At 37.4% G+C, this 21,141-nt stretch overlaps 2 protein-coding genes across 4 annotated transcripts; both read left to right on the top strand.

Moving 5' to 3' along the window:
* Positions 1-13: 13 nt before the first annotated feature.
* Zbtb6 (zinc finger and BTB domain containing 6) lies at positions 14-19,639 on the top strand. Of its 2 annotated transcripts, XM_074051066.1 has the most exons (4): positions 14-253; positions 13,669-13,845; positions 14,155-14,296; positions 14,786-19,639. In XM_074051066.1, the coding sequence occupies exons 3-4, from the start codon at positions 14,264-14,266 to the stop codon at positions 16,067-16,069; spliced, it is 1,317 nt and encodes a 438-aa protein (XP_073907167.1). In that variant the 5' UTR covers positions 14-253; positions 13,669-13,845; positions 14,155-14,263; the 3' UTR covers positions 16,070-19,639. The 2 variants fall into 2 exon arrangements, with proteins under 2 accessions (XP_073907167.1, XP_073907168.1); XM_074051067.1 differs by lacking the exons at positions 14-253; positions 13,669-13,845 and having other exon boundaries at positions 13,852-14,564.
* On the top strand, positions 240-13,662 carry Zbtb26 (zinc finger and BTB domain containing 26). 2 transcript variants are annotated; one of them, XM_020166003.2, is made up of 2 exons: positions 240-253; positions 8,698-13,155. In XM_020166003.2, the coding sequence occupies exon 2, from the start codon at positions 8,708-8,710 to the stop codon at positions 10,031-10,033; it is 1,326 nt and encodes a 441-aa protein (XP_020021592.1). In that variant the 5' UTR covers positions 240-253; positions 8,698-8,707; the 3' UTR covers positions 10,034-13,155. The 2 variants fall into 2 exon arrangements, with proteins under 2 accessions (XP_020021592.1, XP_073907166.1); XM_074051065.1 differs by lacking the exon at positions 240-253 and adding an exon at positions 13,456-13,662 and having other exon boundaries at positions 848-9,977.
* Positions 19,640-21,141: the final 1,502 nt, after the last annotated feature.

Genomic DNA, 21,141 nt, shown 5'->3' on the forward strand with positions numbered 1-21,141 from the left:
CCCGGTGTGCTCGCCTCGTGCCCCGCCCACAACGCGGAAAGTCCCTCGTGGGGCCCCGTCGTCCTCCGAGCATTTCGATTGGCGGAGATGACCATGGGACCTGGAAGTTGTCTTTGTCCGGCCGCGGCTGCCCTTCCGGTTCCGTTGGGTCCCCTTTTGACTGAGGCTCCCTCCCCCTCCCCCTTCCCGGAGCCCCGAGGGGCCGGAGCTCCTGGCGGTGCCGGATCTTGACGGCGGCCTTCCCCCCGGGTCTGTAAGTTTGGAGGCGACCGGAGCGCCGGGCTGGGGTGCGGGGTCTCTCAAACTGGAGCCCCCCCTTGGGGACCTGGAGCGGCCGGGACCTGCAGTGGAATGGGAGTCGAAAGGCTGGCCTAGGCCCCGGGGGACTTAAGGAGTCCTTAGACCGGCCCACGCCGAGCGCCGAGCCCCGCCCCTTTCCTTTCGCAGCGTGTGGAGTGGGGAGCCTAAGGATACCCCGGGGACCACCTCCTGGGACCCCAACCGAGGGCCCAGCAGGTAGCCCAGACCCCGGACTCTGGCATTTTGTAGAAAGTTCCAGAGTTGAGGCCCAGAGAAAACGAACTGCGGGAAGCAACCCAAGGCAACGCCTTCAGCGCCAGTTCGGCTTTGATGGGGTTTCCCTGATTCAGCTACTGACCACAACATCTTTCATATTACTGGCGCTATACCAAGCGCTGGGGATTCCTCAAATGATCGTTCCAGTTTTCAGGGTCAAGTTTGGGAGTCGCATACGAACAAATAGATGCTCCTGTCGGGGGCGGGGGGAATATATATATATACACACACATATATACATATATATATATATATATATATATATATATATATATATATATATATATGTCAGTTGTGTATATGAACTACTCAAGAGGCAGTTGCAGGGAAGCCTGTAGAAAGCGACGTCTGAATTATACTTCTTGGCAAGCATGAAGTGTGGGAGAGCTTTCCAGGCAAAAGGAACATTTGCAGTGCTACTGAGTAATAACCGATATAATGTTCGTGAAAAAGGAAATTGGGGTAGGGAGATTCTGTGCTTAGGAAAGGATTTGAATCCGGATTAGTAAACTAAGGTCCAGGTAAATTTAATTCAATTAAACTCTTGAAGAGTTTTGAGCAGGCAATCGATATGGTTATACTTGCACTGCAGAAAGTCATTTCGTTCTATAGGGAGCCTATAAAAAAGAAATTTTGATTAGCTAAATCTGGTGTCTTTTAACTAATGTCTAGGTACCTTTATTGGAAATTATTTTGAAGGGGTAATGGGATCAGCGTGGTGGGCTTTATGACAGTTTTACTGAACAGGAGGAAAGTACCGTATGCTTGAGATATAGTTGTCAAGACGCAATAACTAATTATATGTTGAATGAGAAAAAGTACCAAATCAAATTCGTAGCTTTTAGGTGTTTGGCAAGATCACATAGTGAATAAGTGGCTGAGTAGGGTTTCAATCCTAGGAAATATGGTTCAAGTTTATGTTTTATCTACTGTACTGTCCAGTAACCATAGATGAGTTGAAGGAGTTGGAAAATTTAAGCAAAGATTGGCTTACTAATTTTTAAAAAAATGGAGATTTTTTGGAAGGAGACCCAGGTTGAGAAAAACAAAGCAAGTCATGAATTTGTGTTTGTGTTACATTTTTTATTATTCCTGTCTTGGGGCCTCTCCACTCTATACTAACTTAGGTGAAGTTCTTCTACTTTCATGTTTTCATTTATCACTTACCACTTAGAATCGCTTAACTCTTACTATATAGTCCGAAGCTGCACGGCTTCATACCCTTTTCCAACCAGCTAATAGATTTTTCATCTTGATGTCATTCCAACGTTTTTAAGACAAGACTTATGGTCATCCCCTTCAGTATTTCCAAGCTTATTTAATGACACTCAAAGATAGCCAGTCAATCAAACTAAGTATCTTGGAGTCATCTTGACCCTTTCTCTCTACCTTGGTAACCACGATCATCAGTTCTTTGAACTACCTCCCATCTGTTTCTTCTCCATGCATATGATCATTGTCTCTATTCATGCCCTCATTGTTGTTGTCTTGATCTGTCAAAGCATAATAGGTTTTCTTGCCTTCACTTACACTGTTCTCTAAGCCATCCCCAATTAATTTCATTTTTGACTTTCTGCATTTTAGATAATGCAAGAGTATAAGCATCATGCATTTTCAGTAATAGAAAAGTAGCTTTGAGTAGATGTTTTTATCTTAAATTGAGGTTAAGCTTGGTTTAGGTTGGTAATGAGGGTTGTTATCTAGAAATTATTAACATAGAAAAGTTAATAAAGCATTGAGAAACCACACAGACATTCTGAGGAAGTAAGTCTTGAAATACATGGCAAAAAAAAAAAAAAAAATTCCAAAACTGAGCTTTGAAGGATGTGCTTACCTTTACATAATTTGGTTAAGCTTTGAGGGGCATTCCAGCAAAATAATGGTAGTTATTTAACAGTAGTTAAGAAACATGTCCACTTCTGTAGACCAGTTTATAAAGAATAAACTGCTGGGTGCTGGTGGCTTACACCTGTAATCCTAACTACTTGGGAGGCTAAGATTGGGAGGATCATGGTTGGAGGCCATCCCAGGCAAATAATTTGTGAGACCTCATCTCCACAATAACCAGAGCAATATGGACTGGTGGTGCAGCTCAGGCAGAGCGCCTTCTTTGCAAGGGTGAAGCCCTGAGTTCAAATCCCTGTTCTATTAAAAAATAAAGAGTAAACTAGATCTATATTTATCAATAAAAATAAAACAAGTAAAAAATGGTAAGTGAAAAATGTAACTTGTAAAACAATATGTATAGTTTATGTATAAGAAACAATTATGTATTTTCTGCGGCTAAGCATGTAGAATTTTTTTCTTTTTTTTTGAAACTGAGTACTGACTGGTAGGCAGTTGGGAAGGGGAATTTTACCTTCAATGATTAAAAAAATTTCTGAGCAAGATATATTTCTGTGTATGTTCCTTAGAGAGTTCAAGCAAAACAAAAGAACGAGAACTCGGAGAACATGTTACAAGACTTACTCAAAAAAAGAAAAAGATTGAGGTTTATAGAGAGAAAGGCTGTAATATAATAACGACCTCTGAAAGAGAGGCATATGGTGTCAATAAAAGGAAAAGATTTCTAAATAGCTGTGGGTTCTAAGTTGAAGAATAAGGACATTCTTATAAGGTAGGAAATATACTAGCATGCAATTTAGGGATTTATTATCTAGATAGAAAAGTTTTCCTTATCAGTAGTTATTAGAAGCATTTGAAATAAGAAACTTGGTATTTTCTCACTGCTTATGCTGTAACAGTGAACACTGTCCAACCTAGGGTATTCACTAGCCAACCCTTGATTATTACTGTTTAAACAAAGGGAAAATTTCAAATCTGTTGTTACAAAACAATTATGGGGGACTGGAACATGGCTCAGTGGTAGAATGCTTGCCTAGCAATAGGAAGCCCTGAGTGCAATCCCCAATACCTCAAAGAAAAAAATATATATAGGTGGAAGAATTGTGCAAATATAAACAGAAAGTAATCTTCAGTGATAATATTCCTATATATTCCTGTTACATTGATGTTTGAGATACGGTCTTTTGGCAGCGTTTAAATTTAAGCTCGGTAATGAAGGGGATTGATGGTAAAGACTTGAACCTTGGCAATGACAGTAAAAGTGAGGAAGTAGAATATGCTAATCATTCTCAGGAAAGAAGCAACAGAACCTGTTTATAAAGTCTCTATTCTACCTGAGCAGTTCTTTACATTTGTTTTCAAGGAACTCTGCTTATCTATAATTATATGAGTGATTATTGTGAATCTCATGCATATTACCACTATATTTAGAAGTTATCTATAGTTCAGCATTCTGAAATCATATACCTTCATAATGTTTATTTTCTGTTTTATTGGGAAATGATACTGTTTTTAATCTATAAAGATAAATACACAAAAGATGGGAAAATAACAGAGTTGAAATAGATGAGAAAAGAAGGAATAATAAGGATAAGGACATAAAGTATAGTTAGGAATATGACATACATAAATGGCTTAACGTTCAAAGTCCTGTGCACTTGACATAAATTTGGCATTAAATTGTACTTTTTGGTTTTAGACCTAGTGAACTTTTTGCTGAAGCATAACTAAAATAGACAAATTATAAATGGACAGTTCATGAGATTTCCTTGACCTACATTTCTGACTCCCAATATGAGGAGGAAAATATGAACAGTTACACAATTAAAATATTATCTTTAAGATAAATTGCCTACTTGTTTCATACGTGTATTTTACAATCTTTTAGTTTGGGCACAAGTTCCAGCTCTTAACACTTTCTGCCTCTATAAGTGTCAGCAAATTATGTTCTGTCAGCTTGAGTTTCCCTGTATGAAAAAGGAAAATAAGACCTACGTATATCAGTTTTCTGGATTAAATGTGTGAATTTAGGTAAAGCATTTGGCACTATACCTGGAATATAACACAAGCTCAGAAAAGGTTAGGTATCATTTTTCTTACTTTTTAAGAAATTAAGCCTGTTTACTAGAAATGTAATGATTCTGTTCTTTGTGTGTGTGTGTATGTGTGTATGATTGGTGCTGGGGATCAAACCAAGGGTCTCATGCATACAAAGCACACACTGTACTATTAGCTATACCCTCAGGTCTATACTGCCTATTTTTAAAATGAGTTTTTCAAAAAAGTATTTAAAATTTGGTTTTATATGATCAGAACCATTTTGGAAACAGAACCTAGAAAGAATTTTCTAGGATACTCAAAAGTGAATATCATGTTATTGAAGAGCTTAGTAATCATTTCATAGGGAACATTAAGAACTCATTATTTTGCTTGACTTTGTTTAATGAGTTGTATAGATTGTAACAAACAGTTAATCCTTGCCCTTAAGAAACTAGCAGTCTATTGGAAAAAGAAACTAATGACAAGAAATAATTAAGGGATAAACTGCATGACCTGGAAATAGGAGTTGATAGAGGGAGACAACAAAATGGGCTGACAGATTAGGAAAAATCTAAAATAACTTTTAGGTTAACTTTTCCTCACATTCTTGAAACTACTGTAAACAGATCAAAGCAAGTACTTTCCTGACACCTGTTTGTGATGAATAGGAAGTAAATGAAACTAGTCTCTAGCTCCTAATCGTAAGAGAACCAAGGAACATTTGTCCCTGAGGATAGTTGTCTAAAGCATCCTGAGAACTGTCAATATTATAGGTAGAAATGATGTTCATTTTAGGGTATAGGTATGAGATTTTGGGGTATGAGGATATGGTATGACCATGATACCCTCAGATATCATGATCAGCTTTAATGCATTCAAGACTGGCTGAACTTGGGGGTTGGGAGAAGGCACTTTTATTTTGCCATTTGAAACAACAATTATTTTTACAGATTCTGGATATAAATAGGAACATTCTTCATTTCAATTCCAGAATGAATATTTTAAGCTACTGCAATTGCTAAAACTGAACAATGATAATTTATGTTTTTGCTGCTTTAAGTTACTGCTATATTCTTTGTATATTCTAGGTTTTCCTTTGTCTTTGATACCCAGTCTTCTCTGAACCACCTTTGCTTCTCTCCAACCCTCCTCTTTCAGTGCAGTTCATAATCTTTATTGTGATCATTTGTTATCCATATGTTTTGAGAAGTCAAACAGGAAAAAAACTTACCCTTTGTGGTTATTGTTGTTAATATACCTTGCCACACCAGTTCCCCTCCTATACTTTTACCTGTGTTTCAGTAACATTCAGGTAAACTGTGTGGTTTTGAATCTTGTTGACACAGCGTCTAGATTTGTACCTCAGGCTTGCCTGGATCTTACCATCCTCCTGCCTCAGCCTCTTGAGTGCTAAGAGTACATACCAGCATCACCACACTTGACTAGAATCTTTACACGTTCATTTTTGTTTTGTTGTTGTTGTTGCTGTTCTCTATATCCAGTCAGTCAACGAAATTCTGCAAAATATCTTTTATTTTTCCTTGCTCATTCCATTTTCATTCCTTTCTAGGCCCTTGTGGCCTCAGACCTACAGTGCCTCTGCTGGTTTATCTGGCAACATTAACCTGGTCTACCTAATAACTTAGTCACAGATTTACATATGGTTTTGACCAAAAAATAAATAAATTTTTAAAAATCAGAAGAAATTTCAAAAGCAAAAAATTTTAATTCCCATACATGCATTATACAACTTAGTTGATGGGAAGAAACACTCAGTCAATCCAGCATTATCGTCAGTTGTGTTGAAATCTTTTGTGTGATCTGCTGAGTGTTTCCCTGCCCTTCATTTTGTGAAACTATGCCTCCCAAAAAGCAAATGGTGCCATAAAAGCAATGTGCAAATAATGATAATTTATCCCAAGCCTTTGGGGCACATAATGTGCTTAATTTAAGTGATTAAGTAAAAGTTCTAGGTTTGTGGAAAGGTAGCATGTCTTCGGTGGACGTTGTGCACATTATGGGAAAAATGAATTGGGTGTTCACAGTATTCAAGATAAAGAGCATGAAATAAGATCCTGAACTATATTAATTTTACAGCAGTACCAATGTTGCCTGTTCCATGCATTTTCAAATTATGCATGCTCAGGCCTACTGTATGGTATAGGTAAATTTAGTTAATTTTAGAGTACTGTACTCTATGCATCTGGAAGCATTTATGGTTCTTCAATGGTGATCTCCTTGGAACCATACACCTATGTATATGAAGGGTCTACTATCATATACTAGATACCATGTAGGCTTGACATAATGTAAAGTGAGCACCTGCTGTGTGTTTAGGTGGTGGGAATACACACTAAGTTGAAGAGATGAGAGTTTGATCAGTAATGGGACAAGCAAAAGTGGCTGCAGTAAGAATTTGAAGCAAAAGCAAAGAAAGTTTGACCCAAGAATGAGTAGATGAAGATGTTTCTAAGTCCATGAGGCTCATAGTTCAGAGGGAAAGGAGATACTTAATAAAGTGCTCTGAGCATTAAGATACAAGTACTATACTATGGGTCCTAGAGATATCTCTTATTCTCACTAAGTGGTCAGGCAGGAGCCTCTCAGAGTAAATCAAGGAGCCAAATTTTGGCTAGAAAGTAGTTTTCTAGACTAAGGAAACATATGTGATAAACCCCTTGGAGTAAACAGAGTGCTATTATGTATCAGGCACTGAGCAATAAGAATAAAACCTGGACTCTATCATCAGAAGCCGATGTCTGAGCTTTTGTAATGTAGCATTTTAGAAGCTAAGATTATAAAAATTGAGCCTTAAAGCAGCCTAGATATGGTCAGAGAAGCTGATTGTCTTATCTAACTGTGAACTAAGGGACTGATGAATGCACAAAATTCATAAGTGAATTTCCTGATGCATTGAAAACATAGAACTGTTTCCCAAAATCTGACATGCCTACTGATCTCATATAAGATTGGTATATATGAAGAGAATGCCAGTTTCTTACTTTTACAGTGACTAGTAGACAGGAATTACCATGTTGGCATGGCTAATTCATCTTTTCCTTTTAAAGAGACAAATGAGAAGCCAAGATATCAGAAAATATGGAGAGTATAGAATCAGATCATGGAAAATTTCTCGAAATGAACTGCGACGTAAACAGACCAATATGCAGAATTGATTTTTTGGTTTGCTTGTTTTAATAGTGCTGGGGAGCAAATTTTGAGCCTCACATGTGGTAGGAGAGCTGTACCACTGAGTTTTGGAAAGATACCTTTTTCATGGTTGAATGTCCTTTCACAGTGTTCTACTGGGAAATCACTAAAGGATTTTAGGCAGGGGTCAGATATAATCATGTCCGATTTTTGAAAGGTGATATGGTTTTGAAAGCTGACATATGAGTTGGATTAGAGAGAACAGAAGCTGGAAACATTTATGAATCAGTTCTAGTAGTCCTCATAGTGAATGGTGAGGGATAAAGAGGAAAGTACAGGATATAGTAGGGATTGAATTTATGTACCTTACTTTTACTCAGATTCCCACCAACTGGTTCATCTGGTCAAGTATTCATCATTTTCTTTATCAAGAAGTCTTCCTTAAAAGGGAGTTTAGATTTGTCCATAGTAGACAGGGTAAAGAATTGTGCCTTTGACACTGACCAAATATTGTCCTTTAAGTCTGTAACTTTCATTTTTATTATAGAAGTAGTTTATATGAATAAATGTACATCAGTTTAAACAGAAAAGGAGTTGCCCAGGAATGAATGCAGCAATCAGTATTTCTGTAGTTTCTTTAAAATACAATGCAAAGGAAAAGTGTTTAATTTTAGAACAAACAGGTTTACAGTTTCATGCAAAAGAAAATAATTACTTCACCTTTAGTTGCATTTGGATGCTTTAGTCTTATTTTGAACCCTTATAAAAATCTCATTTGAGAAGTGAAAAAAGTACTCAGACTAGTTCAAGCACTGTTCTTTTATTGAGTGTCTGAAAAAGTTGAGTGACTACCCCATTATTTATACTTATACGTTTCAACTCCTTAGATGCAATTGACACTTGATGTTGGTAAAGAACAGTTCTTAGCAGCTTTTGGAAGCTGTTAGAGTAGCCTCTTAAAAGAAGAAAAATTTCATTACATTCAAAACAGATATGACAGCAAATTTGGTTTTGGAACATAAACTCCAGGTTTCTTAACTGCTTGAATTTTCTTAAATTCATCCTTTTTACATTTCTGTTCTTTAGGTCTGGCAAAATGTCTGAAAGATCAGATCTCCTTCACTTCAAGTTTGAAAATTATGGAGATTCAATGTTACAAAAAATGAACAAATTAAGAGAAGAGAATAAATTTTGTGATGTTACAGTTCTCATAGATGATATTGAGGTACAGGGACATAAAATTGTGTTTGCTGCAGGTTCCCCCTTCTTAAGAGACCAGTTTTTGCTGAATGATTCCAGAGAGGTGAAAATCTCCATATTACAGAGTTCTGAAGTGGGGAGACAATTGCTCTTATCCTGTTATAGTGGTGTGCTGGAATTCCCTGAGATGGAACTGGTAAATTATTTGACTGCTGCGAGTTTTCTTCAGATGAGCCACATTGTAGAACGGTGCACGCAGGCCCTGTGGAAGTTTATAAAGCCAAAACAACCAATGGATAGTAAAGAGGGATGTGAACCACAGAGTGCTTCTCCCCAGTCAAAAGAACAGCAAGGAGATGCCAGAGGCTCTCCAAAGCAGGACTCACCTTGTATTCATCCATCTGAAGACAGTATGGATATGGAGGACAGTGATATTCAGATTGTTAAGGTAGAATCTATTGGGGATGTATCAGAGGTTAGAAGTAAAAAAGATCAGAACCAGTTTATTTCTTCTGAACCCACTGCTTTACATTCATCAGAGCCCCAGCACTCCCTAATAAATTCAACTGTGGAAAACAGAGTAAGTGAAATAGAACAAAACCATCTCCACAATTATGCCCTCTCTTATACAGGCAGTGATAATATCATCATGACCTCAAAAGATGTCTTTGGGCCTAATATTCGAGGTGTAGACAAAGGCTTACAGTGGCATCATCAATGCCCAAAGTGTACCAGGGTGTTTCGTCACCTGGAGAACTACGCCAACCATTTAAAAATGCACAAACTCTTTATGTGTCTACTCTGCGGCAAGACGTTTACTCAGAAAGGCAACCTTCATCGACACATGCGTGTGCATGCCGGAATTAAACCTTTCCAGTGTAAAATCTGTGGGAAAACCTTTTCTCAGAAGTGTTCCTTACAGGATCATCTTAACCTTCACAGTGGAGATAAGCCCCATAAGTGTAACTATTGTGACATGGTTTTTGCACATAAGCCAGTTTTGAGGAAACACCTTAAACAGCTGCATGGCAAAAACAGTTTTGATAATGCCAATGAGAGAAATGTGCAAGACCTCACAGTGGATTTTGATTCTTTTGCATGTACAACAGTCACAGACTCTAAAGGGTGTCAGCCACAGACTGATGCAACACAGGTCCTGGATGCAGGTAAACTGGCCCAAGCTGTCCTGAACTTAAGGAGTGATAGTACTTGTGTGAATTAAGTATGGGCTTAATGCTCACAAATAGAACTGACTGAGAATGTAGCAACACTCTGAATCTTTTTAGGAGTGTTTTGCTAGTTTGCCTTTCCAACACCTCTGTGCAGGTGGTAGTGTCTGAGTTAAAGCAGTAATATACCAGGCAACTTACCACTTGGAGTGGTTTTCCCTTCCTTTTGTTTTCTTCCATTTTCTGTTTTGAGTTATTTTACCCTGTGATACCTATTTTACTTTCCCAAGGAGTAATTCCATTTGTCTACCTAAATGTTAATTTATGTCTTAGACTGACACTTTTTTTAGGCTTTTTATCAGGCACATTCTGAAGGTACCAACAAATTAATAATATCACCTACTTTCTACTAATAGGTGCTACACTAAGAGAAGTGAATAATATATTTTTTTTTGGCAAAAAATAGTCTGAGACATAAGGTGATACTGCTGTTGACCTAAGTATGTGATAGAACTCTCTGGTTGCCTAGTGATAATTAATCCATGTCTGATAAATGAATGAATATGCTTCCTACCATTTGTACGTATCTTGGAGCTGGCTATAAAGAAGTATGTTTGTTTGCTTTGTACTTTTCAGCACTGTCATAGCCCAACTTCATCTCACTGAAATGCTCTCACAGATCAGAGTACTATCTTTTCAGCCACACCTGCAGAGTTAGGGATCATCGTGAGGAGTGTAATCAGCAAAGGATAGAAGTACAATTATACAAGAGCACTTACATGGATTTCCCAGTACCACATCCCAATGAGAGACCAGAAGCTTATAATGCCACTCTACTGATGGTTCTGTAATCAGGATTGCTTTTAGGCACACTTAAAATGTGGTAAAGAATAATGGTCTCTAGAAATGGGCTATTTGGGTGTCTCTGAACTTATGAGAGTTTTGTCATCAGGTGAGTTTGGCCGTCAGAGTTCTGTCCATTACACTGTGTTTGAATTTTCCTTTCCTTATATACCTTAAGGTCTAAGATAGATTTTTTTAAAAGTAGGACACAGAGAAGTAATCAGATTTTTTGCATTCAAATACTCCTCTTAAAGTTACACTGTTTCACCTTGCCACCTTTGAGAGATTGATCTTCCAGAATGAAAAAACAAAAAAACAAAATGAGTGGTTTTTCCTAAAGCATATTTCAGTCATAAAATTTTGAGTCTTGTTTCTGACCAATGAGTTAAGATTTAGGTAATAGGAGTGTTAGAGAACTTAGAGAATCGTAAGAGATATTTACTGCATCTCTTTTATTTTAACTTGGGGCCTCCAAAGCCCAAAGAAGTGAGCTGGCTAGAACTGGCCAAAGTAGGTAAGTGACTAAATATGAACAAATGTCCCCTTTCTTCACAGTTAAAAACATTCGATACATGATAAAGAGTAATGCATTAGCAAACAGCTACCAATTTATGTTTTTGTATTTTCCTGTTGGGTTTTTGTGACAGCCTATATTTGGCCATCAAAATATCAGTGGGAATTATTTATATTAATTATTTTTAAATTAAAAAAAATTTTGCAGTGCTGGGGATCGAACTCAGGGCTTCATGTGTATGAAACAAGTACTCTTCCATTGAGCTACATCCTTAGCCACTGTTAATTATTTTTTAGTTAGATGAGTATTACATTTTCCTCAAGCAAAGGACTGGTCTGCTGAGTGTTGATAAAGAAGGAAAGGGGCAATTAAGAATAATGTGTAAGAATCCAAATGTGAAATTGATTTTGTCTGGGAAGCTTTTTTTTCATTTTCATCAGGATTTTGTTTTTATTTTTGAGCTATGAGTTTCCAAATATAGATGATCCAAAAAGTAAACTTAATTTATACAGTCAGGGAATTCATAATTTGTTATAATTTTATATCTTTACATATGGTGAGATTTGATGTATAATTTCTCCTCTGTTCAAATATGTAAAATAAGACAGTTGAGTGATAAAAGTAATAGGTACCTTTTGCCCAGCATCATTCATTGTATTGGCCTAATGATGCTTTCTAGCATTTTTCATGACCCAGCCAAAGAGTATCAGGTCTATGTAACAGTGATACTCTACCATGTCAAGCAGTGTTTTATTTTCTCTGAACCTCATTTCTTCACAGGAAGATTTTAAGTTGGAGTGCTTCATTTGCTCACATTCATGTCCTGTTTTTGTTACTTGTTTCAAGACTAAAAGGTATGGGTTCAAATAAGATTGGTCCCTTTGGCTGGAGACTATTTCTGGGTTCATTTCAATCATTCAAGAAACTTTTTTATCTTTTTTTTTTTCTCAATGTTCGGGATTGAACTCAGGGTCTCATGCATGCTAAGCATGTGCTCTTCCACTGAGCTACATCCCTAGCCTCAAGAAATATTTATTAAGCACCTGTTTGCAGACAGTATGTAAAATACCAAGCATATGAAGGTAAGACTGATACAGTCCCTCCCCTTTTGGAGCTTAGTCTTACATGGTCTTTATGAAACAATTTGATTTTATACAAATAATAATTATACTGCCTTGTTTTCTTTGATCACTTAAAATCAGCAGTTTTTATGGTTTTCTATTAATAAAACTTTTGATTCTCACTTTTTGCCAGTGCAAACCACCGAAGTAATTTGTAGTCCTCCTCCATTTCTTGGCTGGAGAGGTCTTCCGTTTCTGTGAGACATTTTCTAATTTTGGTGGGACTTGCCTTTCCTCCATGGTTTATATTGCAAAGAAATCAAGTTTCTGATTTCAAGTATGTTTTATAGGGGAAGATGACTTTCAAACACTCATGTTTATATAGAGAATGGGTTTTAAAACCTTAAGTCATTCAGGATTTGTTTTTATGGATTCCCAGGATAACTAAAAAAGATGGAGGGCTCTCTCTTACCATAGTTTCCTTTTTAACAAATTATTGTGTCTGTTATTTATTTATTTAATTTTAAAACAAATTCCAAATTGAAGTGGCTGAGGTAAATGAGATGTGGTTTTGTGTTTATTAGAAAATTTGTAAATGGGAAGTGACTGGTGTCACCACTTCTAAACAAACAACCCAGAAAATTTTATTTCAGCTTGTGGATAGCTGTTCTATATCTGTTGTATGTTAGACATACTATGAACTACCTCTTCACTTATGGGGACGTTTCCTTAATAAAAGTGTGACAATTAAAACTGATTGACGTCAGTTTATTTTCTTCCTCTCTTGTCCTGCTTTCTTTGTCAATTGTGTGAATTTGAATCCAGAATGCTTTTATTCTTTAAAATATGTATTCGTCAAGAATGAAGCTGGGGATGTAGTGGTACAGTGTTTAATAGGAGGGAGGCCCTGGGTTCCACTCAGCACGGGGGAGGGATGGACAGGCTGGGGTGGATGGAGTGGTAAACCTTAGTGCAAAGGCTGAGTAAGATCCAGATCGGGTGCCAGCTACGCGATCCCCAACACAGAGACCTTGTAACCAGTTTCTCTTTTCCTCAGCCACTTTACACGTTGTAGATAGCTCCAATAAATTGAAGGCGCGACCCATAAAAGTCCGTCCGGGCCCTCTAACACACGTGCCTTAACCCAACTTCACACCCAGTCTCCAATTCGGATGTTTGGGAGGACTCACGAACGGGAACGGCTAGCTCTTCAAAACTGGGACAGAAGAGATGGAGCTAGGAGGTATGCGTGCGTATTTTGTCATTCCAGGAATGAAGATGAAAACGCGCCTCGGAATGTCCTTCCGGGTCACCCAGCCGTCTCTCCCCTCCCCCTCCCAAATAAGTAATAAAGCTGGTTGAGCCGGATGTGCTTCCTCCCAGGCTAAATCCACCTTCCGGCCTGGGCCGCCGCTGCCGCGAAAACCTCAACCGGTTTTCTGAATTGGTAAGTGAGCGCGGAGAAGATTCGCCTGGCGGCGAGGCTTGGGGAAAGAGAGAAACGGAGGGAGGACAGCGGTGCGTGATCCCCTCGGCCCTGGGAGGCTAAGCAAGGGAAGGACCGAGTGCAGCTCGGGATGGAGCCTCCAGGCCACGGGGGATCCAGCTTTAGTTCAGCACTTGTTTCTGTGCTCCTCCGGCTGCGTGCAGGCCCCCGTGCTCACTGAAGGAATATGGGTGAATCTGATGCTTTGGGAGTTGCTGATTATATGTGGGAGGAGGAATCACTGTAGTTTTGCTTGACTTGGGTTTAAAGGCTCCAAATCACCAGCGGGAAAAAAGGAACTGGAAACGCGAAGATGATGTGCAAAGTATATTCGGGTGTTTCTGTTTTGACAATGATGAAAAGCTAAGGCGCTTGGAATATGAAAATACAATGGCGAGAGATAGCTTTAAAGGTGGGTTTGGGCCAAATCGTGAAGCATCTTACATTCCTTTTAAGAACAAAAGGCTGCCCTGGAGGTTGGAAGAGAGTGATGGAGGACTTAAGCCACAGGGGAGTTTTTTTTTTGTTTTGTTTTTGTTTTTTTAAAGAAAACTTTAATGATGTTAATTCTGGTGGAACTCAGAAGGTAGTTCGGAATATAGGAGAGTGTTATGTGGAGGAGACCTGTTGGAAGACATCACAGTGGTCCAGGTGAACAGGACTGAGGATCTGTAAGAGTGGTGAGTTGTAGGTATTTTGGAGGTTACGTTAAAATTTCTAATTTGGGATGCTATATTATGTACTTGTTGATGATCACTGTTTACGGGATATTCAAAATTAAGTGTTCTTCCCAATTCAGGTTTGGTTTTTCTGTGAAGGAGGGGGAGGTTGTTTTTTATCATCACAGCATGGGAAAGCATTCCTTCTCTTTACAACATCATTTGTGCTTTATTTTGCTTAGATTATGACCATGGCTGCTGAGTCTGATGTTCTGCACTTCCAGTTTGAACAACAAGGAGATGTGGTCTTGCAGAAAATGAATCTCTTGAGACAGCAGAATTTATTTTGTGATGTATCAATTTATATTAATGACACTGAATTCCAGGGGCACAAGGTGATTTTAGCTGCTTGCTCTACTTTCATGAGAGATCAGTTTTTACTCACACAGTCAAAACATGTCAGAATCACTATTTTGCAGAGTGCAGAAGTTGGCAGGAAATTGTTGCTCTCTTGCTATACTGGAGCACTTGAAGTTAAAAGGAAAGAGCTTTTGAAATATTTGACTGCTGCTAGTTATCTTCAGATGGTTCACATTGTTGAAAAGTGCACAGAAGCTTTGTCAAAATATCTGGAAATTGATCTTTCTATGAAAAATAACAATCAACACACTGACCTGTGTCAATCTTCTGATCCCGATGTTAAGAATGAAGAAGAAAATTCTGATAAAGACTGTGAAATAATTGAAATTTCAGAAGACAGTCCTGTGAACATTGATTTCCATGTTAAAGAAGAGGAAAACAATGCATTACAGTCAACAGCAGAGAGCATGACATCGGAGAGAAAGGAATTGAAGTCACCAGAGCTCTCTACAGAAGATACAGGTTTTAAAGAGAATGACATTTGTATCCTCCATGTTGAATCTATCAGTACAGCTGGTGTAGAAAATGGGCAGTTTTCACCACCTTGTACCTCATCAAAAGCAGGCATGTATTTCTCTGAAACGCAGCATTCACTGATCAATTCTACAGTTGAGAGCAGAGTGGCAGAAGTTTCTGGGATTGAAGGTCAGGGTTTATTTTGTGAGAATACTGATGGAAGTCATGGTACAGTGAATGAGATTCAGAATCTGGATGAGAGTTACTCACTGAGGCACCAGTGTCCCAGGTGTCCTCGGGGCTTTCTTCATGTTGAAAACTATCTGCGCCACCTTAAGATGCATAAGCTGTTCTTATGTTTACAGTGTGGGAAAACATTTACACAAAAAAAAAATCTCAACCGGCACATTCGAGGGCATATGGGTATACGGCCATTTCAGTGTACTGTGTGCTTAAAGACTTTTACTGCTAAAAGCACGCTTCAGGACCACTTGAACATACATAGTGGGGATCGTCCATACAAATGCCACTGTTGTGATATGGATTTCAAACACAAATCTGCCCTCAAAAAGCACTTAACCTCTGTTCATGGCAGAAGCAGTGGTGAAAAACTATCTAGGCCTGATCTCAAAAGGCAAAATCTACTATAATTGAAATCATGGACTTGCTATTAAAACTTATCCTCTTAGGCAAGTCTTTTTATAGAATTGCAGCATTTGTAATACTGTACCTCCCCTCTCCATCTTTAGGTTTTATGTTTGGTCTACCTACACATATTAATCTTTCTGAATTTCTAATAGTTCCAAAGTTGCAGGAGGCATAATAAAGATGATGGGATTCTGTCTCATCTCATAGATTATATATAAAGTCTCCGAGGTATACTTACAGTAATAGTGTCCTACTCCTAAATATTCTTGGTTCTAGTACCAGAGGATCCAGTATTTACAGATTCTGATTTGTAGTCTAGATAATTGATTTAAGTGTTAAACCCAACAATATAATGGCAGGATGAGAAAGGAATGGCAGGAAGAGAAAATTTAGTTTAAAACACTATTACCCATTCCTGGTCACTTTAAGAACAGACAGAATGAGCAATTTTTCTTTTAATTTAACCAGTGCTCTTGGATTAGAAATGAACACCAAAGTACTTGCAGTTTTAAACTGTAAAGGAACACAATTCAGGTCCACTTGAGAACAGCAGAACTTCTTTATAATGTGTTGTTATTCCTTTAAATATTTTCATTTCTTTTGGTTATCAATATTCATATCTTAGAATAACTAGGCTTCTTAATTATAGGTGGATTAATAATTTTGTGGTCAGTTAAAATATACCATTAGCATAGGCTATGAAAAATTGCTTCTCTTAGAAATTCCAAATTTAGCCAGGTGCAGCAACTCAATGCCTGTAACCCCAGATACTTGGGAGGTAGAGATAGGGAGGATTGTGGTTCCAGGCCAGCCTGGTCAAAAAGTTAGTGAAACCACATCTATATCCCAGCTATGTGAGAGGCATAAGTAGGAGAATGGCAGTCCAGGCCAGTCCAGGGTGGGAAAATGCAAGACCCTATTTGAAAAATAAAAAAGAAGGGCTGGAATATGGCTCAAGTGCTGGAGTGTCTTCCTAGCAAGAACAAGGCCCTAAATTCAAACCCTACTATTGCTCAGAAAGATAAGAGTTTTATCAAAGTCATTTTGTACTATTTCTTCCTTTTTTTACTTTTTTTGGTTAATGTAGTAAAACTGAACTTTCTTTTGGGGTGCAGGTCTATGAATTTTAACACATTTTATATGCTACCACTGTAATTAGGAAACAAACTTGTATCATTCCCTCAAAACACCCTCATGCTGCCTCTTTGTAGTCAACCCCTCCTACCTCTAAACCCTAATAATAGTTGTTCACTATGATTTTGCCTTTTCTGGAATGTCATATACATGGAATTTTATAATATGTTCCATTTTGATTTTTTTTCACTCAACAGCCTTTGAGTTCTGTTCATTCATGTATATGTCAGTAATTCATTCCTTTTTTATTTCGAGACAAGTCTCACTACATAACCCAGCCTGGCCTCAAACTCAAGATACTGCCTCAGCTTCCTGAGTGGTAGACTTAGAGGCATGCACCACTATTTCCAACCCCTTTTTCATTTTGAACTACCAATATATATTAGTTGTCATTACCAAACCAACAATTTAAATGTTGGTAGCTACTAGTATTAGCTATTAATAATTTTTCATTTATATTTTTATAATTTTTATTCAATATCAAAAATATTAACCATCCCTAGAATTTCATTTTATATTTCCAGAAAAATGCCAAAAGCAAAATTGTGACTATGCTTATTTCAGTGAGAGTAGTGTTTCAGATTGTGTTCTGAGCGACAGCTAATACCCCTGTGTACATATAATAGAAAACTTTGTTGTTGCAGTTGTTATAACAAAGATGAAAATAAGGTATTTTAGGGCAAATCATCTCTACACACAGGAATTGCTTTCAGTAGAGAAGCCTGGATTGGATGTATCACTGTCAAGCTTTTTATTCCTCCTCTACTTACCTCAACTTTATGTTGAATTTTTACTGTATTTAATGTCTTACTGACACCCTTCCATATTTCAAAACATAGTATGCTTTGTACCATATAAGAATTTTGTGAAAAACTATTATTATAAATGTTAAATCTCATTTTTGTGAGACTTTTTATGGCAAATATATTCTCCACATTCTCTGGGAAAAACTTAAGAACCCAGGTCTCATATTTGATGAGGAAACTGACTTCATAACCCAGGTCATTTATTAATGACAGTAGGTAGACCCCCCTGTCCTTAAGCTTTTCTTACTTTCATGTGTATATATAATAACTTTGATCCTGATAATTTGTCAGATCATTTCCAGGTCTAGAATTCTGATTTTATGTTTAATTCTTCCTGAGAACAGAGAAGAGGGCAAAGTAAGAGAAGAATTCTGTGTTTTCAAGAAAGTTGCTGTATAAATACACTTCTGGACACGGTTTTTTCTAATTTTTTTTTCCATTGGATAATACAGTTGTTTAGTGCTTCATTTTCTTGAGTGGCCATTGATAGTTGTGCAAATATTTCTATTTCAGAAATAGTTTGTGATTGAAGTACTCTTTATTTTTGCTTCCTAGGATGAAATTTTTGAGGGAGGGGCTGTAGATGGGAGGAGGAGAGTAAAAAACCTGATTTTCTAGGGATTGTTATCTTCTATCATGAGTATTTGAAAAAGTTTGTTTAAAAGTATGTTTAACTTTTATGTGTGCCTTGTAAGATTGTTGTAAGAATTTTTTGTGAGCACTTTGATATTTTTGCTTGGGACGCGGGTGTTTGTAAAGGTGATGTTGTTATTTATATTATTTATTACTATTAAGTAGTACAGAGTAATCTCTATAAACATTCCTAGGAGAGTATCTGTTTGCATGACATGTCTGAAAATTTTCAGGAAAATGGAATCTTTAAATATGCAGGTATGGCAAAATAAAGTGTAGAATATGTTCATTTAAAATAATCACTTTTAGTTGTTTGTGTTTCTTTTATGATAGAAAAATGCAATATATTTGAGTTCTGCCTCTTTATTTACTGTTTATATACGTGTGTGTATATATACATATATATGTATATAATGATTTTGGAAAGATAGTTGTTCCTTTGTTGTAAGACAAGAATCCTTGTCTCTTCTCCTTGGTTGTAATTATTTTACATGTTTACATAAGAAGTAATAAATAATGTGGGAATGGAGAATTTTGGATTTGCCTACAACTGTGAATTTTAAAGAAGGACACAATTTCTCTTGGCTATTTAATCATTTCTAAAAATATGTACTGAGTCTTTACTATATATACCTGTACTAGGAGTTAGATATACAAAGAAAGATTCCTGCTGTTAAGAAATATATTCTAGTGAAGGGAGATAAGTAGTTAAGAAAAGTAAAATTAATATATGTCGGATTTTGAAATCAGATTTGGTGAAAAATAAAGCAGGGATAAAGAGTGCTAAGGAAGGGTGTAGTATTGTAACTTCATGTGGTCATTCCCCTTTTGGAAAATTTTTATATATATTCCATTGACTTGTGGAATGGGGAAACATATGTATATATATCTGTAATAGAATTGGAAAATACATATATGTGGTAGGTTGGAAAGTTTATGTATATGTAAAATCACCCCCTCATTGTCCAGTTGAAAATATAAACCATTGATTGTCCGGAACATTTTGTTTGGATTGACATAAAAGAATGGAAAGGAGATTAGTGCATGGAAAAAAAGTTTGATGGGGCCAATGAATCTTTTCCTTGAAACACGATGATATTTTCATGTTACATAGGAAGTAGTAACCATTATTTTTTGTTAGGTTTTGCTATGCAGCTCAGGCTGTCCTCCAACTTATGATCCTCCTGCCTCAGTTTTCAGATTTCTGGGATTTCCAGACATGTGCCACCAGCTTATAACCATAGATATATATGTATATATAGTGTTTGAGGGGTTTTTTTTTTTTTGTGATGGGTTTTTTTGAGATAGTGTGTTGCAAAGTATTTTCCCCGTGTGGCTTGGAACCATAATTCTCCTGATCTCTGCCTCCTGAGTAGCAAGGATTACACAATGAGCCACGGGTGCCCCGCTTTTTTGAGTTTTTGTTTTTGTTTTTTGAGATAGGGTCTACTGTGTAGCCCAGGATGGTTTGAACTCATGATCCTCCTGCATCAGGCTCCCAAGTGCTGGCATTACAGGTGTGCACCATGTCTATAACCGTTTATTTTATTTATATTTTTGTGGTACGGGGTTTGAACTCAGGGCTTACACCTTGAGCCACTTCACCATTCCTTTTTTGTGTTGGGTCTTTTCCGAGATAGGGTTGCTGAACTATTTTGCCCTGGCTGGCTTTGAACCATGATCCTCCTGATCTCTGCCTCCTGAGTAGCTAGGATTACAGACATGCACCACTACAGCCGGGCAAACCGTATATTTTAAAATCTTGTTATATAAGCTATTTTTTCCATATCTTAGTTTGTGTTCTACTTCCTTAACGCTTTTGCTTGGACAACCGGTTTCATTACAACTCATGGCCATTTTCTTAAAATGTTCTCCTCAGGAACAAAGGGTACACGAGCATCCACTTTTTAGAATTACTTTGGTAAGAAATGAAATTAAATAAAACTAAAATATTTTAAAATATCACCTAACACAGGGCCTGTCACAAAGTAGTTCATAAATGTTAATTCCTTTAATTCCCAGCCTATTTCTTCATTTGTAAAAACAGAAGGAATAATTCCTATCTTACTGTTTGCTGTGAAAAATCCTTCAACAAATATTTATTGAGATATAATGCCAAAATTTGTGCTTAAATTTTTATCCTTACCAGTTTTGGGGGAGGTCAGAGTTTTAAAGAAGATTTAGGTAGGTGGGTCTGTCTAAATAACGCTTTCCTGTTGGTGTTTCAGTTTTTGTTACTGGTAATCTGGTAAACATTTCATTACAGGAGAGTGAAGTAGTATGTAACACAGATATGTCAGACTCTGCTCAATGGATAATAGGATGTTCACGATGGCAAAATCAGTGTCTAAGCAGATTGGCTCAAAGCGTAGAAGAACGTGCAGGGAGTTTCCCATCAATCCCTCCGACTTGCCTTAGTCTTCACAGCATCTTCCCACAGTACCCCGGGGCTCCTTCGTCACGTGATGGGGGTGGCTTAGCTCGATGAGAAGGAAGCTAAT

The sequence above is a fragment of the Castor canadensis genome, chromosome 13, assembly GCF_047511655.1.
Source record: "Castor canadensis chromosome 13, mCasCan1.hap1v2, whole genome shotgun sequence".
In the NCBI taxonomy this organism is placed as follows: Eukaryota; Metazoa; Chordata; class Mammalia; order Rodentia; family Castoridae; genus Castor; species Castor canadensis.